The sequence below is a fragment of the Periophthalmus magnuspinnatus genome, chromosome 5 (genome assembly GCF_009829125.3).
Source record: "Periophthalmus magnuspinnatus isolate fPerMag1 chromosome 5, fPerMag1.2.pri, whole genome shotgun sequence".
Lineage (NCBI taxonomy): Eukaryota > Metazoa > Chordata > Actinopteri > Gobiiformes > Gobiidae > Periophthalmus > Periophthalmus magnuspinnatus.
In genome coordinates this window covers 21,168,291-21,196,182 of record NC_047130.1, presented here as the reverse complement: position 1 = coordinate 21,196,182, position 27,892 = coordinate 21,168,291, and the positions used below count along the sequence as shown (strand labels likewise).

Sequence of the window (27,892 nt, the reverse complement as noted above, 5' to 3'; positions counted from 1 at the left end):
TTTTGGAAAGAATCGGATCTTTTTCAGTCTAATTTGTGTGCGTTTTTATCCTGATGGTGAAGATTGAGCACAGGAGCAGAACAGGCGGCACGAACGAGAGATTCTGCACAAAAAAACACATTTGGCGTCGTAATAACAGCTATTTTTAAAGATTATTATTATTGTAGTGAAATTTTTTATTTTGATTATGCGTAATTTGAAAGCGTAAACACACTCCCACTTTCAGTTTGAGCCATTTTAAACAAATCTTTGGTCCTTGGTCATTTCTTTCTTTTCTGTGATTAATTTGTAGATAAAGTGAGTTTTCACGTTGGTTTCTCTCACATAAATAAATACAAAAAAGTCTTTTGAACGGCTCTTTGACATGAACTAATCCAAAAGATTCGGATCCCATTAAAGAGCCGAAAGTCTCATCACTATTAGTTAAACATTTGAGACGCGTAAAGAAAAGATTGTACATTAGACGAATTAGGGAGGAGGAAGAGAGGAGAGGGCGAGATGTGTATGGAATGAGAAAGAGAAGAGAGGCAGAAATTTAAAAAGAGGAGAGAAAAAATGAGAGAGACTGAGAGAGTGAGAGATAGAGAGAGTGAGCAAGAGAGAATGAATAATGAAAGAAGAGAGTAAAAGAGAGAAAAGAAAGATGAGAGGGGAAAGAGAGTGAGCAAGAAGAATGGAGGGAGAGATATATTGCAAGAAGCAAGAAGAGAGGAAGAGCAGACAGCAAAAGGTCATACTAGTGAGTTAGATTTAACAACATGGATGTGGTCAAATGAGGGAGGAGGGAGAGAGAGAGAAAAGAGAGAGGGGGCATGTATGGAATGAGAAAGAGAAGAAGAGGGGAAAAAGAAATGAAAAAAGAAGTGAAAAGGAAAGGAGAGAGACAGGGAGACAGTGAGAAAAGAGAGCGAATGAAGGATGAAATAGGGAAGAGAGAGAGAAGAGAGAGAGAATGAAGGATGAAATAGGGAAGAGAGAGAAGAGAGAGAGAGAGAATGAAGGATGAAATAGGGACGAGAGAGAGAAGAGAGAATGAAGGATGAAATAGGGACGAGAGAGAGAAGAGAGAGAGAATGAAAGATGAAATAGGGAAGAGAGAGAGAACAGAGACAGAATGAAGGATGAAATAGGGAAGAGAGGGAGAAGGGCAAGAGAGAAATGAAAGATAAGAGCGGAAAAAGAGAGTGAGGGAAAAAGAACAGAAGGTGAGACGTATTGAAAAAGGGGAAGAAGAGAAAAAGAAAAGAGAGCCAAAGATCAAAGGTCTCTTAAATTTAACAACAGGGATGGTCAAGTGGAAAAAACAGTTAAGACATCTGTCTTTGTGTTGGTCAGTGATATTTTGGATTTTTTTGTTTCGTGTTATAACAGAAATATAAATCACAGCTTTCAGTCCTAATCCCATGAACGTAAATGAGACTTTTAATCAATGAAATGTCTGTGTAATCCCTCAGTGTCCAGGTCTGATCCTGATCTGAACAGGAATGGGGGGTGGGCCTTAAACACCAACTATCCTCCATATACAACTCCATTATCAGACCCAAAGCAAACTAAGGAAACAAAGAGAACAATAGAGCGATGGATAAGCAGCGAAACGTCTTCACTCCTACAGCGTTTTGTCCAGTTGACATCCATTTAACTTTTGTTTTTTACAACCCAAAAAAACTGTCAACTTCTTCCTCCAAAGTCTGAAGTCGTCTCCAAACCACATGCTTTTTAAAGGACTGGCTGGGGACCTCTCAGTTGAAAAGACCCAAGCTGATCACTGACAGTTTAAACAATTGGCTCTAGACGCAAATTAATATGTGACTAATTGAGCGTCTCTTGTCTAAAGGTCATAACTGTGGAACTGTGAGCATGTAACTTTAGTATAACATAACAAATTAATGAAATAATAGACTTTAATTTCAAAAGTATACAATTTAAATCTGAACTGCTCTCCTGTTATAAAATACAGTTAATCCAATATGGCGGATGCTTCTATAACATAACAATAACTGATTTCATAACATCACCACAGCCTGTTGTATAACTTTTTACCAGTAGATGGAGCTACTACTGAAAAGGTTATAGTTTAAACATTATTAATGAATTCACCATTAATTGTTATTTATGTACCAGATGCCCTTCCAGGTGCTTATTTTTAAATGGGGACTGGTACAAAGAGTATATTTACTTATCTAAATCTATCTAGCGTGTTAAATACCCACACAACACTGCCATCTTGAAAACTCCAGAATACACTTTGTTTTGTTTGACATTTTAAACTGGATGCCCTTCCTGATTTGACTCTTACCCATTATGTCTTATGAAAACCCCAGAATACACTTTAAATCACCTGTAATCTCTTTAGCACAGTGTCTGGGTTGGGTCGTCTGAGTTAGGATATTGTCATTCACATCATTACATATTTTTGAAAAGATTTTAAACAAGATGCCCTTCCTGGTGCGACCCTTACACTGCCATCTTGTAAAAAACCCAGAATAGACTTTAAATCACCTGTAATCCCTTTAGCGCAGTGTTCCTTTGTTGGCGAGCTGTTGGTTGTTGTCACTCTCGCTGCGTTGCTTGCGTCTCCGTCTCTCCCTAGCTGATACGATGATTTGTTAGACATTTTAAACCGGATGCCCTTCCTGATTTGACTCTTACCAGTTATATCTTGTAAAAAAAACACCAGAGTACAGTTAAAATCACCTGTAATCCCTTTAACGCAGTGTTGGTCCTGGGTTGGCGAGCTGTTGGTTGTTGTCACTCCCGCTGTGTTGCTTGCGTCTCCATCTCTTCCTGGCTGATCCGATGGTTTGTTGGACACGTGCCAAAGATGCCGTCCGCTTCCCAGCTGGAGGCTCCGCACTCTCGGCTGCCGGGAGAATTGAGTGGGAAAATTAAGCCTTTGATCGATGGTCTCACTGCAGACATTATAAGAGCAGCTATAAGGCACGAGCATGAGTCAGCACTGCGGCCCCATCTCCTTCATCTCACCTTTGGTTAACCTTTTCCTATCGGCCACAGTGACAGCTCGCAGAGATGAACGGGCGAAAGATAATAACACAAATTGGCAAGAGCAAGATCGTCGTTGTACAGGCCCACAAAATGCAAGGTAATCAGGTCTTGCAATTTTTTAATGGTTGGTGCAGATATAAAACACACTGGTGGAAACTTTATAACATCTGCAGACAACTAAATATGTTTACTAGGGCTGCACAATATATCGTAACTGAATCGAAAGCGCAATTTGAGATGGTGCAGTTATCAAACCACAAAGGATGATAAAAAATTCTCTGCAAAAAAAAAAAATCCTGTCTTTTTATGTTTTTGTTAAAGTTCCTATATTATATTAAATGTCCTCTTGTGGGTTTTAAGCCATGTTATAATGTTGTTAATATGGGCCCTTTAAATGTGCTGTTCTAAAATGCCTGAGATTCTTGTATGAGTTTATCAGTTCATATTTCAGTCTTTTCTCAAATGTTAATGCTCCTCCTAAAGATAAGACACACTGGCAGGAGCGAGATCCTCGTCGCACAGGCCGACAAAATGCACCGTAATCAGGTTTTGCATTTTTTTTAATGATTGATGCAGATATAAAACGCAACGACATCCATTTTATAATAGGCCATCATCTACAAACAACAAAACATCTTTCTTTTCTGCTTGCTAGGGCTGCACAGTACAGTATCTCGCAATCAAATCAAAATCACAAATTTGAGTTTTCACAATTATCAAATCAGAAAAACTGCAGTTACTTATATAATAGAATGTCCTCTACAAAGAACAAAATCTCTTTTTTAATTTGTTGTTCTGAAATGTATTAGATTCTTGTGTTTATCAGTTCATATTTCAGTCATCTCTCAATTGTTAATGCTCCTGTGGACTGTTTACAAAGTGACAAAATTTGACTTTTTAACTTATATTGCAAATTGAATCAAAACTGCAGGACTTTGTGAGGAAAATGTCAAAAACTTGCAGCCCTAATGTCATTTAGACGTCTACAAACATGCTCTGAAGTGTATGGGATTCTTCTGTTAGTTCTGCAGTTCATATTTCACGCATCTCTCAAAGGAATAAGCTCTGTGCACAATATTGCCCAGCCACCGCACTGTTAGCGTCACTACTTCCTGTCCAATTTTATCTCTCTGAGGTTTTTGCAGAGTCACGCTAAAATGAATATTTAAAGATAAGACAGTGGACAGGGAACTACAGGTGGATGTTAAAAAGTACACAAGTGAAATGAATACTTCCCCGACGGACAGAGAGATGTTTGTGTCTCAATGCTAACGCTAATGCTAATTTTGAGGCATAAATAATATTAAAACAACACCACAAACTGAAGTATTCCTCATTTAAAAACGGTTGTGTAGTCTTTATTTTAATTAATTTAGTTTATTTATTTATTTATTTTTTCATTTTGTCTTTTCTGATTTTAATAAAAGTGACATCATTTCCATGGAGACAGCAGGAGGAGGCCAAATAAGGTTTGTGGAGTCAGGTTTATGAAGATGCAAACCCCTCACAGTAAGGATACAAGTTTTCCCAGTGCAATAAAACCAAACAAAAAAGACAAAACAAAAACAGAGCATGTTTATATTTTAGTCTAAATCCACTAACGAGACAGATTCATTTTTTGTGTTTGTACATTTCTCAAAGGAGCCACATTACTGACATGGTGTGAATGGAAAGGAGTACACAGTGACAGATGACAGGATGACTTTGAATAAAACGTATAAACACAGAAATCTCAGAATCACTCGGTATAATATCCTGTAATAATGTAATAATACAATCAAAATATCACCTGTACAGGTATCACAGCCTATTGAAAATTCAATGTTTTTCTATTATTGTCCATCCCTAGGTGGTATAAATCATAACACACCAGATTGCACCTTCCCTCCTTTTATAAAGCCCTTTTTGTATAGTTTGACAGCACACACATTTTCAAGTGAAAATCTATTGTGGATTAAACAGGAACACAAATCTCTACAGGCAGCGGCTACACAAAGGCGAGGGCACAATGCTGCAGATTATGTGGGATAACAATAACTGCCACAACATTCTTACATTTCATAGCAGATCCTCAATATGGAGGCAGCAGTCAGAGCTGGTGCAGAGTCTGGCTCTTGGAGAAATTGGACAGAGCCCAGTAGTTCAATTTGAACGTGACCATAACTCTGCTGCCAACGGGACAAGCCAAAGCTCCACTATTGTTCTGAGGTTCACCAGGTTAGGATCTGTAAAATGGCTGGCCACCAAAATCCTCTTTAAAATCCACTTGTGTATTCCAAATGTTCTGTGAAATTGGAATAATTAAACTCTGAGTAATAACTAAAACATTATGAGTCATAAATTCAAGGTCCTATATTACACAAAATGGACTCCTGTCTATTTGAATTTAAATGGAAAAAAATAATAAAATAATTAAAATGTGAATAGGTTGTTTATTTTGTGTTTTCTGATTTTAATAAAAGGGGCTGTTAGCTTTGAGACACACAGATCTAGCTAGTGTGCTGCTGTCCACAGCCTATTAATTTGAATCTGCTTAGAGTTAAAAATGTGCACTGTGAATGAATCCTGATTTGAAAATATATAAAATATATTACAAATCTAATATTGTACTACAGCAATAGTGTTTAGAAAACAGTTTTCAGAAAAATCCAAATTATGATTTTATCAGACTGTATTTGGTGATAGTTAAAGGTACAGTATGTAACTTTCTGAGGGTGGCAGGTCACCTGCTTTATGGAAATAGAAAGTTAAAACCAAACCACAAAACACTCTCTTCTGAGCTCATCAAACACATACCTGAAGTTTTGTTTTGTTTCATTCACAAATGTTTGAGTAATTTTGCCTTATTAGTCTGTCTACATCTCCAAAACTCAACATGATCTGTTCTGTGGCGTATAGTGGTGTATAGCTTAAACAGTGAACCACTTCCTGTATTACCACATGACATCACAAGGTGAAACATAATGTTTTATATTTGAGAGAAGAATTAAATATGTAGAGTTTGTGTGTTAAAAATGTGTCAATGAAACAAAACACAACTCCAGGTCTGTTTGTGATGAGGAAACAACATTATGACATAGATCAGAAAATAGTGTAATATGGGCCCTTTAAAGGTGCACTATGTAACTGCACTGTTTCAGGTTGGAAGTCCACCACTTGCATGTCTTTACAGAGCTATTTCTGCTATCTTGTATTCATTAAATTTACAGGTGTTTTTATTGCTGAAAAATATCCCATTCTTACTGAAAGCAGAGCTGCCTGTCCACAGATGTGGACCTGGTGGCGTAACCTGTTTGTCGCCATGGAGATGGATCAGTTTAATGCCATAGAGTCTTATAGTGCACCTGAAATCCCTTAAGATATTTGTGTAGCCCACCTAAACCCAGTGTAATAAGGTAAGGGCCCCTGAGTTCCTATTCAACTCCTTTAACAATCACTTAAATATAGATTATAAAATACTTACTGCTTCTTAAGTCTAATACTTATATCACGTCTTACCCTTTAAGATAATAGCACCTTTAATCACACACTGTCAATAAGAAAATTATCAAACCAGAGTTAAAATATTCAACTTTAAATTTACTGATTTAGCAAATTCAGAAAATTATAACAAACACCATTAACTGCATAGAACAAAATGGGTCCACCCACCAAACACACACACACACACACACACACGCTTCAGGTAAGTATTATACTGCAGTTATAAACCCCCTGTTGCAGGCCTGAGCGATGCTTGGGAACGTGGAGACCAAAAACTTAGTGGCCGCTTCACTCGACGAGCCAAACAAAAATATATCCAAAAGTACCTGGTTTTAGAAGGTCATAGCTACTCTGGGAAGAAGGCAACAGTGTGTCCTAAGATGGCGGCGTGGTCTCGTCCCCTGGTTCTCGTTCTCCCAAGATCACGGGCGGCCACGTCCACTGGTCCTCTCTGCTTCGCTCCTCTCACGTATACCGGTCCGGCAAAACATCGGCAAACTCACTTTCAAAAGTCTAAAGCTCCTCACAGTTCAAAATCTTCGTGCCTCAGGCCAAGAACACGAGAAAATATATTCTAGCTCGTTGTGTTAACTTAGCTTTCCTCAGATGCGCACACACCCGCTTAGCCAGCAGATGCTAAACTTGAGCTAGCGACTTAACTTAATTAAATATTTGCGAGTGCAGGTCCGTCTTCGAGCTGAAAAACGCTCCTTTGCTCTCCAAAACAAATGCAACATAGGTCTCTATACAAAACTGTCGAGCTAACAGTCCAAAAACCTATTTTTTATCCTCAAAATGCGAGACATGTTTATGGAAGCCCGTTTCCGCCATGAAAAAAAAAATAAAAGCCCCACAGAAAGTCGAAATTACGAGTTTTAAACTCGTAATTATGAGTTTAAAACTCGTAATTATGAGTTTAAAACTCGTAATTATGAGTTTAAAACTCGTAATTATGAGTTTAAAACTCGTAATTACGAGTTTAAAACTCGTAATTTCGACTTTTAAAACTACTAATTATGAGTTTAAAACTCGTAATTAGGACTTTTAAAAGTATGAATTATGAGTTTATAACTCGTAATTTTGGGAATGTAACATTTACAAAAAGTGAACCTTATCAATTTTGATTAAATGAATTTGGTATTTTAATAATTTCCTCAATAAACCAGCGGGGTTGTGACCAGCTGGCACTCTGCTCAGACCAGGAAAACGAGCGCTCACAGACACAGAGCACAGCTCATGAGTGGTCAGAACAGCACTCAGGGCCCACTGATTTGTTCAAGACGCCAGAAACTTTACTGGAGCTTAATTTATTCATTTTTTAAAAGTATGTAGGTGATAAACATAACAGTCCTCCTCCTGTCTCCTCTGCTCTGTACACTCAGTTGCAGTGTGCTACAAGCTCAATTAAGACTTTAAAAGTTCTAATTACGAGTTTTAAACTCATAATTAGTAGTTTTAAAACTCATAATTACGAGTTTTAAACTCATAATTAGTAGTTTTAAAAGTCGAAATTACGAGTTTTAAACTCGTAATTACGAGTTTTAAACTCATAATTACGAGTTTTAAACTCATAATTACGAGTTTTAAACTCATAATTACGAGTTTAAAACTCGTAATTTCGACTTTCTGTGGGGCTTTTATTTTTTTTTTCATGGCGGAAACGGGCTTCCATACATGTTTCTCTATTTCTGTCGTGTTTTTTTCTCGATGTTAAGCTACAAAAGTGTTACATCATGCACTTCCGGTTTTACGTATGTCACGTTAATACAAAGATAAGACACCAAAGTAATACACACATATGGCACTTCCTGTGAAATTTCAAAATAAAATAAATAAAATATATATTTACTGCAATATATGGTTTACATCATTTTAACTTATTTCCAGGTGCTTTCAATTGTTTTTTTAAAGATATTATCTAACAAATGAAATAGACTTTAAATAGTTTTTAACAATATTTACACAACTTATGAACTTATTTATACTTTCTTAACCTTTTTAAATTGTAACTTATCCTATGAACTTTTTTCACTGTATTATTACCATTACTGTTTTATATCCAGGTTACATTTGTACATGTAAGAAGATCATGAATGATTCCTGTTGGTTGTTGGTGTACACAGCTTGTCAATTGTATTTACCTCCGTGGCTCAGGTGTAATTGTTTTATAACTAGAGGGTTGATGGTTCAATTCCAGCTCACACCAGTGCTGCTGTTATGTCCCAGCTTAACTGAGTATGAATAGAACGTTGTGTAGACAGTGAAAAGGAGTGTGCTTTTTTTACTCATTTCAAATTGCCATTGTTCTGTCTGTAAAAGCATGAGGTTTGGAGCAGAGTTCAGACTTTGGAGGAATAATGTGAACTATTCTCTAATTAAAAAAAATAAATAAATAAATAAATAAATAAAACTCTCTGTTGGACCAGATAATCTCACTCGACAATGTGAGTATTGCTTCTAGCCCTACTGTAACAAATCTTGGAGTCCTATTTGATCAAAATCTCTCATTCACAGCCCATATAAACCTAGCTTGTAAAACCACATACTTTCACCTGCGAAATATGACTAAAATTAGAAATATTTTACCTAAAAATGATGCTGAAAAACTCATCCATGCATTTGTTACTTCCAGACTTGATTACTGTAATTCTCTGCTCGCCGCCTGCCCCAAAAGTACTATAAGGAGCCTCCAGTTGGTCCAAAATGCAGCGTCCAGAGTCCTAACAGGAACTAAAAGAAGAGACCACATCAGTCCTGTACTAAAATATCTGCACTGGCTTCGTGTCGAGCTTAGAATCAAATTCAAAATCCTCCTCCTGACATACAAAACCCTAAACACTATGGCCCCATCCTATCTGCAAGATGCTATTGTCCCGTACCAGCCAAACAGAGCACTCCGCTCTCAGAATGCAGGACTATTAGTGGTTCCTAGAGTGTCCAAAAGTACAGTGGGAGGGAGAGCATTCAGTTACCAAGCTCCTGTGCTATGGAACCAACTCCCTGCTGATGTTAAACAGGCCCCCACAGTCTCTGTATTTAAGACCAGGCTTATACCTCTTCGGTATAGCTTATGACCAGGTTACTTAGTGAGGGAGTTAGGGAGTGACATTAAAACCTGGGATAAGATAGGCTGCAGTAGGAGATAACTAGCTGGGGGAAGTATGGCAACCTGAGCACTATCCTCTGCTTTGTCCTATTTTCTCATCAGCAATGCTATTCACATGTTGTCCCCTGTCCCACTCCCCCTGTGGAGTGTAACTCTTTTTAGATGCTCCGATGACAGCTGGACCCTCTCCTTCTCCCCCGCCTGGCCCTCCTCCACCCGCCTCCCTCTCCTCCTTGCCTGGCTCTCCTCCTCCTCGCCCGGCTCTCCTTCTCCTCGCCTGGTCTTCCTCCTCCTCGCCTGGCCCTCCTCCGCCCCCCTCCCTCCTCCTCGCCTGGCCGATTTTCTTGTTTCGTCTGATTTTTCCTGTTGTGTCTGATTTTTCCTGTTGTTTTGTTTTTGTGTGTTGGCGGCACAGTGGCTGAGTGGCAACACTCATGCCTCACAGCAAGAAGGTTTGGTTCGATCCCGGGTCGCCCAGGCCTTTCTGTGTGGAGTTTTGCATGTTTCTCCCCGTTTCTGGATGGGTTTCCTCCGGGTACTCCGGTTTCCCTCATCAACCAAAGCATGAACGCCCTTCGAGACAACTGTTGTTGTGATTTTGGGCGTTACAAAAATAAAATGAATTTAATTGAATATTGTAGTCTTAAATGTCACTGATTTATGTTTGGATTGTTTATGTTCAAGAAATAACTTTTGAAACCCATTTTACATTGAACTGAAACTGATGACTGATGATAAACACGAGGAAAAATGGTCCTTTCACCCAACAAAACACATCGAACTCACAATAAACGTTCAAATACTGAATATTTTTGTGCTCTTAAGAGAATATATTTGTCTTGTTGTAACTGCGTCACATGTTGCAGTTAGGTTCACAATCAGCGTCCGTATTTCTCCCCAATTTCCAGTGGTTTTTCATCTACATTGCAAAAAAAAAACTGCTAAATGTAGAGCGTCAGCCTCTACCTGCTCTGCCAAAGTGGTCATGATCAAAAATACTGAGAGTGCAGCTGCTAAAAGGCTGGCTGATTGCACCCTGTTTCACTGCGAGAACTATTACGATTCCCTGCTCCCCCTAACGTTCTCAAGTTGCACTAAGTTAAACAGACTACTATAGTTTTAATTACTCTGGCTTGATTAAACATAGCGACGTCCCTATCATTAGACTTAATCATAACACCTAGCGAGCCCCGGGAGCCTTGAGTTGATTGCACTACTTTCAAAACCATTCACTTTCCTGCAGTTACTTTGTGAGTCAAAATCACAGTCATCGCCGCTCCCATATTGACGTCTGCGAAGACACTTAAGATTTCATTCGGTTGGAGAATATTAAGAGTGGCGCACAATCGTTTTACAGCTATTCTCTGGAGCACAGAACATCAAAAGCTGCCCTAAAGAAGCTTTTATGAGACTCAGCAGGTCAAATCAGTTCAGCACAGTTTACTTCAGTGATGAACTAGTGCTTTAAAGATGCACTATGTAACTTTTCTGCCACCTTTTTGTCTCCACGGAGATGTGTTTCTATCCCGACGGAGACATAAGTAGTTGGAAACACCAGGCCAGGTTAAAGGTAAGCTCTGTGGAGTAGCGCAGCCGCTCAGAGTACAACTGCATGTTTTTCTTAACTGATAACTGAGATACTTCCCCCTTCTGAATTGTAGAAATGCTCTAGATTGGTAATTTCTACTTTACATACATTCTGGTATTTAAAGGGACCTATGCAGAATAAACTTTTTAGAGCCTTTAACCATGTTTTAATTGTTTCCTCTTTTAAATTACCCACTTGACGTTTACAGTGATGTCAACTCTCCCTAATCTTCCAACCCAGAAGACAGCGGACTTGCTTCTATTATTAAATCGTTTTTGATCAATATTACATTTAAATACCAAAATGTTTTATTATATTGTTCTAAATCTGAATATAGGTAATGTTCTAAAGAGCTGATGGTGACATGACGGACCTGTGCCAAAACATTCAGAAAAAACTCCACTGCACAAATGAGCCATTCACTCATGTTATTTGTATCATTCTCCGTCCTTTGTGAGAGCTGATGTTTGATGACAGCTGTGCGCAGCAACTCAAACTGGAATCAGTAATTTTGTACAAGAACATAATAGTTACAACAAAGTACATAAGGCTAGCAGAGCAAATGAGTTCCATTCACTGCATTCACATCAAGATTGATGGATGCAATTCAACCAGTAATCAAAATATATAATGGAAACGCAAAATACGATTAGAAACGTATTGATATTTTGAGAACCTATTAGAGCCCCACCGTGTAACTTTTTACTAGTTTTTAATTGCAAAGAAAAACATGTGTCCTTACTGTGAGCGGGCTTCAGCTGGGTTTCCACTGTGCAATTGTGTATGATTTTAAAATGTTCAAAATTATCCCCAAAGTCACACTATGCGACTGAATCAAAGACAGGAGTGTGTGCAGTGTACGGAGCGATTGTCGTATACACTGATCTGCTCACAATGTACAAGGGACATGAGTCACAGTGTGAGCGTGTGCAGGGCTGTGGGCACGTTAGTGGTCCAGGTATCTTTTCATATAGTGTGTTTAACCTTCCAAAACATCATAAAAATACATTACCAAACCGCTTTAGTGCTTTTTGCCCCTGCTCACCTCCGCGCCTCGCTGCAGCCCACCTGAGCTGTGTTCACCTCTGCCTGCAGCTGTATATTACATGCACACGCTGCGCTCTGTCAGCTTCAGTAGCACTTGGACCCTATGACTCACAACAAAACATGGTGCTGTAAAACTGAAGTAGCCCAAGAGTTGGAAAAAGAAACATGAATCTGGAATTTTAACACAGGAGAAGTTTGTTTACCACCAGCACCCAAAGACATGAAACCTTAAGACATTTCATTCTAGTCTAGTACCGTTCAGTCGGGATATGCTTCTGTTGTAGGGAGTATTATACCTCTGATGATGCCACGATAACAAGGACCAAACTGGCAGTGTAGCAGTGTCATATGTTACATTATTTTTGTTAGAAAGGAGCATTTGTTTACCTGCTTTACATGTTCTCCTTCTTGTAGTCTTGCTCAGAAGCGTCTCATGATGATGTAGTGACATGTCTTGTGGGCTGCTTTACTTGTTTTTGTGAGACAGTAGGGGAACTTACTGCCCCCTACTGTCATGAAAATAAAAAATATACCACACACAGACCAATAATCACACCTATACCTATGACATCTGAACAACAAACAGAACACAGTACAACCAGGTCACCATCATCACTTAGGACAGGGAGGAGGAGACACATACACAACACAAGTGTCAGCAATAGAAAAATGCAAAAAAAAACAGGCACAAAACACTATGAAAAATACAAAAAGGAATAAAAAGAACACACACAAAACCAAAAAAACAACTATAGTCCCACTGCCAAACATCAGGGGTGTCACAGAACACATACAGAGAGCCATGAGGAAACACAACATCAACACAACATCAACACACCAGTCAAACCACACACCAAACTCACACAGTAATTAGTAAAACCAAAGGACAAAATACAACCAGAACACAAATACAACATGATAGATGAGATACCATGTCTATCAAGCAACAAAGCATATGTAGGAGAAACAGGAAGACCATTTGAGACACGGAAAAAAGAATATCAAAAAGACAACAGGCAAATTTTTAAAAAATTAATAAATAAATGAAATCAGCCCAATTTGATCACTGCAAGAGACCAAACCACATTATGAGCTGGAACAAATACCACCGCTGGAACAGAGACGCCATTGAGATCGACAAATGAGGTCCAATGAGCATAAATCGTGACAAGGGAGCATACACCTTATCACACACATGAGGATGCAGTCCTGGAGAAGGCGTCAGACAGTAGAGGGCGTAATCTTCCCCTACTGTCTGGCAAAAGCAGCCCACAAGACACAACACCATCATGTGACGCTTCTGAGGAAGACTACAGGGAGTGAGACATGTAAAGCAGGTAAACAAACGCTCCTGCCTGTCAAAACTAATCATTAATTTCAAGCGGAAGACAGAATGAACCTTTACCGAAGATGACTTGTTGTTGTTTCGCACCATTAGCACTAGCATTAGTCTGGTGCTGCCGTGCTCATTTTACATCATCTTCTCTTTGTATCTAGTGTGACTAATGACCCGCAAATAAAATGTATTTGCAAAAGAATTCACAGAGCGTACACCAGTCTAGAGCTGCTTTTTTTTTTTTTTTTTTTTTGCTTCAATATATATATAGAACTGTAGTTTTTGGGGGTCAATATGTGTCATGGGGACTTTTTCTTTGCACTACTAGGAAAATGTTTGTTATTTTTCTGTACCTCAATGAGATTTCAGCTGCAGAAGGTTGAATAAATAACTTCTATGACTTATTATAGACACAAAATAACTGCTTAAGAGTTGCATTCTGTTACGTCGGTTATGTCTTGGTTTCAATATTATCGTAGCAGTGTATCACATTTTTAAATTTATTATCGTGTCAGGCCTTGTTAACAGTTTATTTGAATGTAATCCTACCAACTTTGTTATAAAATCAGGACAGTTTAGCTCCTACTGCCTTCAATGACTCAGAAACAGAAGCATTGAGATGGATGTATGGTGATATGATGATACTTTTTGAGAATTACGCAATCATTAATGACTTTAGTATAAGCAGTTATTTAAAAAAAACATTATATTGTGAGATGTCATGGGTACAAGATCTCCCTATGTTCTATCTACTCAGTGTTTATTACTAACAATCACATTTGGAAAAGCGTCCATTCTCACTGTATCTCCATCAAGACAAGAAACCGGCAAACACTCCACTGGAAAAGTTGAACAGTGCATCTTTAATTCCGTTTTCTTATTTCAGAAAGAATCAAGAGGACAATATAGTCTTCAAATGTTACTAATAAGTAGCCTGGGTAGTTTCCAACATACCAAAATGTCCTAAACTAACAAAATCGAACTGTCAAAAGAGCATTTTAACAAAACAAAAAAAACCTTCTTATTCAACTATTAACTACTAAAAAAAAAAAAAAAAACTTAAAAAAAACTTCATTAGCCGCACTGCAAACTCTGCCAATTACTTTTCATCCAACATCAAGCTAGCTGTCAAGACTGATACTAATTTTAGCTTACAAGCACCAAAGTTTCAAAATTAAGCTGTCTCCACATTTTGACTGCTTCTGCCCTGTGGTTCATAATCCTTTGTTCATGTAAATACCTTTCTTCTTGCCCCAAAATCTGGTATTACTCCTTTAACTCTCTTTAATTCTCACATGTGAAGTATTTTATCTTCAGCAGTTTCTCACTCACAGCCAGTTACATAAGCCAGTACTAATTTAGTCCCATCTACTTGTGCAGAGTCTGATAAATAGTGAGAGCATTTGGGGCTCTTGAAACCAGCAGCCATTCCTTTGTAATTATTATCAGCAGAGAAGCAGATGACGACTTGCTTTAATTTGGAGCATTGGGTCAAGTGACTGTTTATAACCGTGACTAACTTTATTCATGTGAACAGGCAGAGCAGATGTTATTTTCTTATGTTTTTGTTAGGAGTTCAACCACTTATTGTGATGATGTTGTAAGTTGTGTTTAAAGGGTCCATATTGTGCTATTTTATGATCTTTGTTATAATGTTGTTTCCTCATCACAAACAGACCTGGAGTTATGTTTTGTTTCATGTTTAACATGTGTGAATGTGTGTATATTTAGGCTGAGCTCAGGAAACACAGGAAACTCTGTTCCACCTGGTGATTTCATATGATAATACAGGAAGTGCTCCACTGTGTTTTGAATCATTTGGATGATTGCCCTAGAATTACCAATCTCTACTGAACTAAAGGTAAAATGTTGCTGTTAACTTTAAAACTACCGCTTCATGACATCACAAGGTGGAACAGAGTATTTTGAGCTTTGGAGATGTTACAGACTAATAAATCAGGACTATTCAAACCTGTGTGAATGAAACAAAGCACGACTCCAAGTATGTTGTTTATAAGTTAACAATGTTACAATATGTTTTAAAACTCACAAGAGTCAATTTTATGTAATATAGGACCTTTAAACAATAAGCTCGCATTTTAAGAAAGGCCTTATTTTAAGTAGTGCTAGGCGGATCTAACATAAAAATTAATCATTTTCCATTTGTGCACATTTTAAGATTTTTATTTATGTTTTTTCCCCATAGTTGTTTTATTGTTTGGTTTTTAACCTGTAATCAATATTTCATTTGATTGTGTTTTATAGACAGAATCTCTAGCCTATGGGCTGCGTAGTGGTGTTTTATGTTGATGATTTGTAAGGATGGTATAATTTCAGAAACTGTGTAGCATTGCAAATTTCTTTTTTTGTCCACTAACAATCTTCATCTTAAATCCACAACCCACACAAGGTTCAGATTTTAAGTGGGAGAAATGTTAGTTTGAAAGAGGGGTCAAGGAATCTATAGGAAGAGACTGTCCACACAAGTCAATCAAAATGCTAATCAGGTACGTGAACTGCACCTTGTCCAGTGGCCTCTATGGAGATAGATGATTTTAATGCTACATGGTATAATATTCCAGGCAAACTAATAACCAAGGAGACAAGTATGCAGCAGATCTACAAGAAAAGTGACATAGTGCATCTTTAAATGATGATTGAAGCAGTGCTAATGGGGTAAAGTTTAACTAGATAAAACTCCTCTTGTTGATCTACTCATTTCAAAGTTATTCAGCAGGGGTTTCCAAAGTTTCTTCATGAAGGACTGTATATCGAAACGAAGAAGAAGTGGAGGTTCAATCGAGGGCCAGAGACTGGTGGTCAGTGCACTGAATAATTCAAATTTGTACATTATAACAGGTTGGACTGAGGCACCAGACCCTCATTCATGACTAGATCCTCAGTAGGACACACTGAATATTTTATTGTAGCTTTATCAAGGTCGATTTTTGAATTTTTTTTTTTACTTGCAGTAAAAAGCACAGCTTACCGTAATATGGCCCGATCTACCTGGAAGCCCGAGGGCCAAGAAAAATTAATCTGAGGGCTGCATTTGACCCCTGGGACAGTGTTTGGACGTGTCTGTTGTTCAGTGTTACATATTATATTTGGTCAATAGTGTGAAATGAATAGGTTTTGTTTTCCTGGAGAGTAAACACTTTGACATCTTAAAATATCTTAAACACATAAAGGTTTTACAGAAGTGATAACTAGACATAAATAAGAGGCTGTTGGTTTATGAAGCAGTCTCAGTTGGATCACAGGTGTCTGAGAGGGGATAGTATCTCAGAGTGTGTGCTCCGCTCTCAGGCCTTGTTAAATTGGCAGATCGATGATGCTTTAAATCAATGTTCACTACACACCACAAGCCCCACGGATCCCATTAGTGGATTAAGATACACCACTATCCTGTACTGAGCTCTGGGTTGCCTGCAGGTCTCTTCTAAATGACAAAAACCTCCCAAAAAGTGTGAAATAAAGCTAAGAGAAAAGATCAGAAGAGAAGGTGAGGATAGAAGCTGCTGAACAGGAAAATAGCAGGGTCAAACTGCTAACGCCGCACCTGTCGCACCTTTTTGTTGAGCCAGTCCACACATATTCAGTCATTTTTTAATTACCACTACCAGATCTATTTCATGAGTTGCCATGTATTTCTGGTCATAAGTGCGATATATACAATTGTCTTGGCCAGATAAAATGTAACTTAAAACTAGGCCTGTCACGCTAACAAATTTTCAAGTGAAGTAAATATAGACAATAAACAATACAACTGAAACCAAACCCTAAAGCAGAATTATCCTCAAAAGATTCTAAATGTACAATATTGTAAAAAAAAATATATATTAACTGCATTAAATAAATAACAGAATGCAAGACTTAAGTAGTTTGTTTCTATAATTAGTCATAGAAGTTCATAATTCACAACTTTCTACAGCTCAAATCTTATGATAGTACAGAAAAATAACCAACATGTCCCCACTAGTACAAAGAAAAAGTAAATATTGACTCCTATCCAACATGTATTGAATGAGAAATCGGTAGAGTAGAGTATAGTATAGTATAGTATACGCAACAGTATCGTGACTTGGTACAAAATCTGCATATTCAACTGTTTTCCCATTATTTGCTTTACTAACCATTTAATTACTAAAGAAATAAATGTAAATGTAGTTTTTAGTCTCCAATACTAAAGAGCTGTCTGTTTTTCACACTGGGCCATAGACAGTCGGTACTATATCATGTCTGTTGCATTGTAAATTATCCCTTAAGCTGGGAACATATGGCTTGACTGCAGAAAATTGGAAGAATTAAGATAATTTTTGTTACTGTCCATCTTGGAATAATTTGAATTGAAAAAAGCCAAGTCAATCACCCAACCAGCCAGCTTTCCTCCCACAAGCTAGCCAATCCCTCTATTTAAATGCAAACCAGTGCTATCAGCAGTATATATGAGAATCCACGATGAGTAGAGACAATAATGAACTGCTCTGATAACGTTTCTGTGCCACTCTCTTTGCATAACATAAAATCTTCCAGATATTCATTTTTGTCAAGACGCCAACCGCTGTCCTAGACCACAGGAAATTCTAATTTAAAATCATTAGTCACCATACAAATTACCAGCATGCCCTTAAGCTGGGGACACACTGATTGACAACATTTTGAAGTCTGAATCTGAATCTAGCCAATGACTAGCTAGCATTCTCCCAAAAACTATTCAATCTCACCTTTTAAATGCAAACCAATAGATTAATACAATCAACACAAAACATATTAGTCATATAACCTGCTAGCCAATCCCGTCTTTAAATGCAAACCAATTAAAGAAATGTGATAAAAAATAATAATAATAGTAAAAATCAAGCATCTTGTTCTTAATCTGAACCTTTTGAATTGAACCAACCACCCAACTAGTCTCCCATACGCAAACCAATCTGACCCTTCGAACTTAAAGCAATTAAAAAATGCAATCAAAACTATATATGAGGAACTGTGCTGAGCAGAGAAAATGCAGAAGGATCGCCTCTCATAACAATGTTTCTGTGCCAAGTCTGTGCATCACTGATCCAATCATCTGAATAATAATCTGGGGACACATGGTTTGACTGAAAAAAAAAAAAAATGGAATGAATCAAGCTAATCTTTGTCCAAATCTGAATTATTTCAACCTAAAAAGTGTCCAGTCAGCCACCTGACTTGCTAACATTCCTCCCACAAGCTAGCCAATCCCAGCTTTTAAATGTAAATGCATAATCAGACTTTTTGAATGGAAAAACAGCCTAGCTAACCCTCAATGTAGCCAGCATTCCCCCACGAGCTAGCTCATCCTGAGGACCTATGGCGTAACTGCAGAAAATTGGAAAAATCAAGCTAAATTTTTGTTACTGTCTGAATCAGAATTTTTGGGGGGTTGGCCAAAAAAGTACCCAGCCAACCAACTAACCAACTAACCAACCTTTTGCTTTTGCCACATGAAACCTAGCCATTCCTACCTATTAAATGTTAACCAATAAAAAAAAAAAACCTTGATGAACGTAATACGAAACTTTTGAGGCGAAAAAGACTAACCAGCATTCCTCCCACAAGCTCCCACCTTAAAATGCAAACCAATTTCAAAATACGATCAACACTATATATGAGAAACCATGATGAGCAGAGAGAATGCAGGAGGAACGTCTCTCATAACAATGTTTCTGTGCCACTGTCTGTGCATCATTGATCCATTTGTCTCTATTATGGCTCTGTGTGAGTACCATTAGCTTCTACCACGCTCCTTCTCCAGACTGCAGTGTTGACATGCACCACAGGGTCTCTACCAATGTCCTCGCCCTCTCAATTTTAGAGGCAGAACCAATAGAAATATTTAACTGGTGAAATAGGATATGGGTTTTAAATTTATATTAGAATGTGGCTTTCTCTGCAAAGGTCAAAGATTGTATTGCCTTTTCCAGATCACATCCAAGAAAAGATATTTTTTGTTTTTGTCGTGTTCTGTAATAATTATTTATACGTGCTGCGCTCGCTTCACTGTTGACCCAATTAATTGTTGCGTAAGAGTTAATTAAATTCCACCCACTCAAATTAAGGAAGAATGTAATCTAGTATGTGTGAAAAAGAACTTTTGCAGACTGCAGATCAGGAAGAAAACATCTGTGTCACAATATGAGACAAAAATGGGCCAGCTGCCACGATGCTGTATTTTTGAACTCTGCAGAAGAAATGTGCCAAGTGCTGAAAGCTTTGATTCATATTGCTGCTGTGACTCAAAGGCTCCTGATAAAGAGATTTAATTATTCTGCAGCTCGCCTTGGTAGGGGTCATGGGTGTACTCTGAGATTCCACAAGATAACCTGGTTAAATACCACATTACACCCTCCTGACCTTATGTCTTATGTGTTTTACAGATCGGACTATTTCCCGGTTTGGTCTGGTTGAAGCCAGCACAAAGAGGAGAAGCATGAGCTGCTGCTGCAGTGGCTGTTGCTATGTGTGACACAGTGAGGTGGGTCAATGGAGACCGAAGGCTACCGTGACCTCCTGGAGACCAGCGATGGGCAGGGGGTGAACCCGCTGGATGGAGGGGGCGGAGGGGCTGCAGACGAGGCCTGGAGCACCCCATACCCTCTGGGTTTCCAGGTGTCTCTGACCACAGTGCTGATGCTGGAACTAGTGCTGGGCTTCAGCAGTAACCTGACAGTCCTGGTGCTGTACTGCGCTCAGTCTAACCTGGTGGACTCTGTGAGTAACCTGGTCACTGTGAACCTCCACGTCCTGGACATCCTGGTCTGTGTGCTCTGTCTGCCCCTCACTGTGGCCGTCATCCTGGTGCCGGCCAATGGGAGCGGAGTGGGGAGCCTGGCCACTCTGTGCTGTTTCCATGAGGCCTGTGTCACGTTCACCAGTGTGGCCACAGCAGTCAATGTGCTGGTCATCAGTTTGGACCGTTATGACATCTCTGTGCGGCCGGCGAGCCGCCTGCTAACCCCGCGCAGAGCTGGGCTGCTACTGGCTGCGGTGTGGGCGGTGTCTCTGGCTGTGTTCTTTCTACCCTTCATCGAGGGGGACTTCTTCTCCAGCAGTGAGGATGAGGAAGATGAACCTGATGACTCTGAGTTCACCGTTGGTCCAGCCCTCTCCTTCTCCACCTCCCCCTCCACTCTGCCCTCCTCCTCTCCTCCACACCACCTGAGCCCCGCCTGGCAGAACCGGACACTGCTGTGTGTGGGGGGGCAGGGCTACTACACGGGCATGGCCATGTACTACCACCTGTTACTGCAGGTGCCCTGTTTCTTTGTGGCGGTGGCCGTCATGTTGTTCACCTACTCCCGGATCCTGCAGGCCCTGAACATCCGCATCGGCTCCCACATGATGAGAGGCTCTCGCTCCAAAGACTCCACCTGCAGGATCCGCTGTCGGAGGCAGAAGAAGCGGGACCTGAGCCTGCCCACAGAAGCAGCCTCCTCCAACCAGAACCAGAATGCCTCCCACCCCCCACTCATCCCCTCCCCCACCCCAACCCCCACCTCTCCACCCACGATGTCCTCCTTCCCCCCGGGCATGTCCGACAGTGGAGCAACAGTCACCACAGTGAGCACTGCAGCTACTACCCCTATCGCCACCACGCCAGCCACCCCTGCCTCCCCCACCCAGCCCTCTGTGTCAGCCCAGACCCACAACACCCCACTGCCTGCCTCCTCTGTGGGGGTCCAGGCCTCAGTGTCCGCCATCATCGCTTTGAGGAGAGCCGTACGCAGACACAGAGACCGGCGGGAGCGGCAGAGGAGAGTGCTCAAAATGTCGCTGATCATCATCTCCACGTTTATGGGCTGCTGGGCTCCTCTGTCTGCGGTGAACGTCCTCATTCTGTGCATGGGCCCCAGCGACGGCCTCGTGCGACTCCGGCTCTGCTTCTTGGCGATGGCGTACGGAACTACAATATTCCACCCTCTGCTCTACGCGTTCACCAGGCAGAAGCTACGACGCGCTCTCAAAACACGGGTCAAGAAAAGGGTGGTGTCTCTATTGCAGGTGGACCCAGCTCCGAGCGGGGGGACAGTCATTCATAACTCTTGGGTGGAGGGAGGGGGCCAGAGGAAAGCTCGGAAGTCCAGAATGGAGGCCAGCGATGGGACTGACCGCTGCCTGACAGAAGCAGTGAGAGAGTGACACTGTCGAATTTGAATGTGGACGATGATGAAAAGTGATTCGAATCAGATATTTATTGTAAGGACACATAGTAAAATGGGTAACGACCTATAAGAGCCATTGCGTTTACAGAGGTCATGAGGAATCCTTGGGGTTTTCACGCAGATTTACATAATTAGAGCTACTATAATAACACTTTACTCTTTACCAGCAGCACTCAACATGGCAACGCCGCAGCAGCACTATGACCACCAGTCGGACTCCCCGCGTGCACCCATGGGTGTCATGAAGCTCCCGTTTTATACATAACTGCTCCTGCGTGCACTTTTAACCTGCATGTGCTTCTACCAACGCACAGAGGCAGAAATCACTTGAACTCAAAACCACATATTAAAATACCCTTACTGCATTTGAATTTTTTCTGTCAAAGCACACTGGTACCTACCTGCACAGATTCTCTCAGCGAAGTATATACATTAAATGGTTGTTGTCCCCTAATTTTTCAATTTTTCATGCCTTAATTCGGTTATTATTAGTGAATTCTATGAGTAAAATCCTTGTGGTGCTGAATGTCTCACTATATGTTTACAAAGATGTTTTAGTCTGCACATATCTTAATCGTTTAACAATAATTTAAATGCAGATAAATGCAAGATATCAAGTTTACAGGCAAGTTAACAGCAAACTGCAAAAAAAAAACAGATCAAATTTAATTTAAAACATGCACCATATCGTACTCAAAAGTCTCAAACATAAGCTACAAGGCATGATTTTAATTTTGTTTTTAAATGAACCATATATAGCATCAGTAATATGAATAATACAATACATCTTTGGTATGGGTGCGTTTCTCGGCTTGTGCATGTGTGTGGTTGCATAATGGGGATTTAATAGGAGACACTGAATACCTAAGAAGTTGTGCAATAAACTACACAATCACGAAGCAATGACCCCTCTGGATGTGAACGCAGAGAATGTAGAATGTAGAAGCACTCTTACTGCTCGTAGATTAAAACAACAGGAGGCCTGAGCGGAGGGGACTATATCTTTTCATCAAACATCGCATTAAACTGTAACTATGTGTATATGACAAGCCACTGTAATCTTGCTCCAGATTTATCACTTTACAATGGAAATCAAAGGGCATTTCTATGTGAATCTTCCATTGAGGTAATCTCTTTGGGAAACGCGGGTCAAATAGGGTCTGGATTGTTCTGGAAATGAGAGACTGCGTAAAATGGGATGTGTGCTGAGGGCAAAGTCTGGTTTAGCTGGTCGAGTCCTGGACACATTAAACTTGTGTGTGTCTTTCTCCTCAGGGCTTCAAGTGTCATTTTGAAATGTGTTAAACCTTCGTCCAAAAGGCAGTGGCACGCTGTAAAATGTAAATCAAATAAAAATGTTACCAGGCAATAACTCCGGGTAGAACTGCAGCAGAATACAAAGATAAAAATGTATCTTTCCTTGACAAAAATGTCTCAATTTACACCAACACCACTAAGTAATTAAAGATTCATTTAGCATTGGTTCTATGTCAGATGCCCTTCCTGACAAAATACTCTCCATTATATATATCTCTGTTTATTAAAGGAGAGCTATTATGCAAAATCAACTTTTCAGAGCTTTTAACCATGTTATAGTTGTTTCCCCTTCTCATTTACTCTCTCAGAGTAGTTTTTGGAGTGATTCGTGCATGTTTGAGCGATCTTTAATCACTTATCTTCAAGACACCATTTTGCAGACCATGTTTTCACCGCTACCGGCATACGCCCACTGCTCTGTACTTACTTTGTTCTTTAGTTTTATATTCTTAATCGATGATAAGCGTAGGATTTGGCAGTGGCGTGTAGTTTCTTTGGTACAAATGAAAAAAAATCTGACACTCGCTAGTGTGATCTGCAGCGATCCATAGGAGGGGCCGACAGCTACACAGTCGTCTCCCATTGGGCACCACAGTTTTCTATTGCGGAAGGCAGAGGATTGAGATTTAAAATGCGCAAGTTTTAACATAATGATCCACGGGTGTCATGGATTACTAACTATAGTGCGCACACAAGCACAATAGGTCTTCTTTTAAAATGCAATTGACTATCAACTTAATGCAATCCAGATTTTCTACCTTCTTGTTGCCATGTCCAGTGTAGTTTGAGAGATTTTTCACATGACAAATTAATTATTATTCATCTTTTTATATTTTTTTAACTGACAAGAGACCTCATTCAATGCCAGTCTGCATCAACAGCTTCTCCAACCACCACCACTCAACTGGAATCAAACCAACAACTAGGCCTGTCCTGATAACACATTTTCAAGTTCGATATATTCCCAAAGAAAGTATACACGTTAATGCTGAAACTAATTTATGCCACAATAACCCTAAAGTTATATAAATAAATAGCAGAATGAAATACTTTGGTAGGTTTTGGTTAAGCTTATATCGAAAACAAGTCATAAAAGTTATTTTATTCAACTTTACACAGCTCAAATTTAATCGTAGAACAGGAAAAATGACAAAAAGTTCCTGATTAGTACAAAGAAAAAGTACCCACAATAAATACTGACCTCCAAAACTATTCTATCTAATATATATTGAACGATAAGTTGATGTAGTTTTCATGACAGGCCTACAACCAATCTTTTAAGGTAATCGCAAAATATTCCAATTTCAACCTCAAAAGATATAAATAATTACTATGTACACACTATTAATGAGATGTCTTGTTTTATTTACATTTTACAAAGTGCTCCAGCCTTTTCGATTTGAGTTTGTGAACGATATTTCACTTGTGTAATGTTAACGTTAACACCACCGTACGCTCAGTCCAGTCTTTGAACAGATTTTAAACCTTTGTATGTGTAAGCTCCACCACCTTTGGGCTACCGTCATCATCCAACCTTTTACACTGAAGCGAAGCAGGAGAGAGAGAGGCAGGTCTGTGATCGATGTATATTTTTCAGGGATGTAAATATGACGTGTCTGCTTTGAGGTTTTTGGCTCTTTCTTTGGTCACAATCATCTGCCGGACAGAACGTAAGCTATTGTGATGAAGAACTTAAAAATACATATAACTGTATTTGTGTTAATAATCTCTGTGTGTACACTGTAATGTACATTTCTGATCATGTGAATAGAAGATTAGTACTGTATAAGATTTATATCATGTGTTATTGTATAGAACAGAACAAATCCTATTATTAAAAAGATTATCTATCTAAATGGGCTTTTTCTATCTGCTGTGTCCATTTCAAGTTTTATTTAGTCTGGAATTGTATTGAATTACCATCATAGAGGTAATAATGATGTCTTTTGATCAATATGAGTGAGTTTATGAATTCACATTGTTTTTGTTCTACCTGTAGGGACTTCACACAAGTCTTCATCTGAATTATGCCTCCATCCCTCTCTTTCTCTCTCTCTTTCTTTCTCTTTCACTCTCTCCTTCTTCCTCTCTCACCCCCTCATGTTATTGTTGGTTTAAATGTGGGGGCTTCACACAAGTCTTCATCAAAATTATGCCTCAGTCCTTCCCACTCTCTCTTTCTCTTTCACTCTATCCCCCTCTCTCTCTCTGTCTGTCACCTCCCTCTCTTTTTCTCCCTCTCTCTCTCCCTCTCCCTCTCTTTTATTATTGTTGCCTTAACTGTGGGGACTTCACAAGAATCTTCATCAAAATTATGCCCCTTTCCTTCCCTCTCTTTCGCTCTCTCCCTCTCTCACTCACCCTCTTCCACTGTTTCTCTCCCTTTCACGCTCTCTCTCACCCTCCTCCTCTCACCCCTCTCTCATTATAGTTGCTTCAACTGTGGGGGATTCACACATGTCTGCAAAATTATGCCTCCATCCCTCTCTTTCTCTGTCTTTCTTTCTCTTTCACCCTCTCCCTCTTTCTCTCTCACCCCTGTCTCGTTATTGTTGCTTTAAACGTGTCGGTCTTCACACAAGTCTTCATCAAAATTATGCTCCCATCCTTCCGTCTCTTTCTATTTCACTCTCTCACTCTCTCTGTCACCCCCTCCCTTTCTCTCCCTCCCTTTCTCTCCCTATCTCTCTCTCACTCCTCTCTCATTATCGTTCGTTTTTAACTGTGGGGGCTTCACAAATTTTTCAGCAAACTGATGCCTCTATCCCTCCATCCCTCCCGTTCTTTCTTTCTCTCTTTTACTCTCTCTCCCTCCCTCCCTCTCTTTCTCACCCACCTTTTATTATTGTTGCCTTAACTGTGGGGACTTCACAAGAATCTTCATCAAATTTATGCCTCTGTTCTTCCCTCTTTCTTTCTCTCTCTTTCACGCTCCCCCCCTCTCACCCTCCTCCTCTCTTTCTCTCTCTCTCTTGTTGCTTTTTAACTGTGGGGGCTTCACACGAGTCTTCAGCAAAATTACGCCTCCATCCTTCCCTCTCTTTCTCTCTCTTCCTCTTTCACTCTCTTCTTGTCTCTCGCTCTCTCTGTCACCCCCCCCTCTTTCTGTCTTTCTCTCCCTCCTTCTCTCTCTCACTCCTCTCTCATTATTGTTGCTTTTTAACTGTGGGGGCTTCACACGAGTCTCCAGCAAAATTACGCCTCCATCCCTCCCTCTCTCTTTCTTTCTTTGTGTGAATTCTATAATTTTAGAGTTTTTTTATAGTACTGAACACTAATTAAACACAACAACAAACACAACTAAATTATTTCTTCTATCCCACAGAGATAAAGACGTATTTACTAGAAATTCAGACCTATTTCACTTCTCATTCAGCAGTAAATGCAAAAGCCTGCCTGGGTAATGCATTTCAAAAGTGAATATACTGCTGTAGAAAATAGGATAAACGATAATATGGAAACTATCTGAGCGCTCTAGCCCCAAATGCAGGACAAGACAAGATTACTCAAACATGTAGGAATCAATCAGAATATATAACTCTGACTAAGCTAATGATGAGGAAAGGGAAAAACCATTACAACATGGTTAAAACTCAATAAAGTCAATTTTACATAGAATGGACCCTTACTCATTGACTCTACAGCTCACAACTTATCCGCAAACATCAATGCACACACGCCCCACCAACATATTGATCCATCATACCATACTGAAAGATAGGTTAAAGGTCCTATGTTACGTAAAACTGACTCTTGTGAGCTTTAATCCGTGTTATAATGTTGTTTCCTCCTCAAAAACATACCTGAAGTTGTGTTTTTCATTCACACATGTTTGAGTAACACTTTTATTATAATCTGTCTACACCTCCAAAGCGCAAAATGGTCAGAATGGAACAGGAGTGTTTTCTGTTTGAGATGAGGAAACAACATTAAAACATAGATCAGAAAATAGTATAATATGAGCCCTTTAATAGAGTAGTTATCGTGACAGGCCTTAGTAAATGCTCCATGTATTCAGTCTAAGCTTTTTGTATCTACGATGAAACAGAAAACATTAATTGACCTTTTCCACTTGATCCCACTCAGCCCCACTCGGCTCTCCGGCTTTCAGGCTTCACCGCTGGGACATGAGAGACGTGAAATGTTTGGTACCTGCTGTTCTTTGCTTGTTCCATGTGACTGTACTAAAGCATATCCACAGACAGCTTTGGTCATCGTTTGTAGTCACAGATCTGAAAAAAATACAGCGTACGTTAATGACCTCTACTGAAAATATCGCTCTATCACATAAAGGTACACCATGCAACTACTTTTCTCGTTTGGCTTTGATCATAGACTGTATAAAGAAGTGGACTAAGTGAGTGTGACGTCACCCAAAGCGTTCGGCTCCAGTCAAATGAAGGTCATTGAGGCTAGGACAGTTATAGGGCCGATTTTGAGCTAAGTTCTATATTTGGAATTCTGACCACGAGTATCATAGCAACCAAACAACCAATCAGGAGCGAGGCTGTTGAAAGTAATGCTCCTTCACGCCCGCACCACTGGTTTAGCAGGGAGCAGGCGCTTCGCAACACTGTCAATCACACCTCTTGCTAACGCTAGCAGGAGCGACCTTGGGGAAAGCAGGCGCCCGTTTTGTCTGTTATTAATGTTTATATCTTGATTTACAGACAAAATAGCAAAATAAACCAGGATCATTTACAGCGGGTTAATACGAACATTCTGAGACCAAAATGACAAGGCTAACAGCAGAAGTAACGGAGAGAGGGGCAACAGTTTTTCAAAAGACAGTGAAGTGGAGCCAGAGTTGATGGAGTTAGAAG

General features: G+C 39.7%; 1 protein-coding gene across 1 annotated transcript in view; it reads left to right on the top strand.

Moving 5' to 3' along the window:
• Positions 1-23,097, top strand: part of LOC117371071 (G-protein coupled receptor 22) — a 39,325-nt gene extending 16,228 nt beyond the window's left edge. Inside the window, exon 2 of the mRNA XM_033966671.2 lies at positions 19,968-23,097. Coding sequence (XP_033822562.1) covers positions 20,074-21,729 — 1,656 coding nt within the window. The 5' untranslated portion in view covers positions 19,968-20,073 and the 3' untranslated portion in view covers positions 21,730-23,097. The remainder of the gene's footprint in view (positions 1-19,967) is intronic.
• Positions 23,098-27,892: the final 4,795 nt, after the last annotated feature.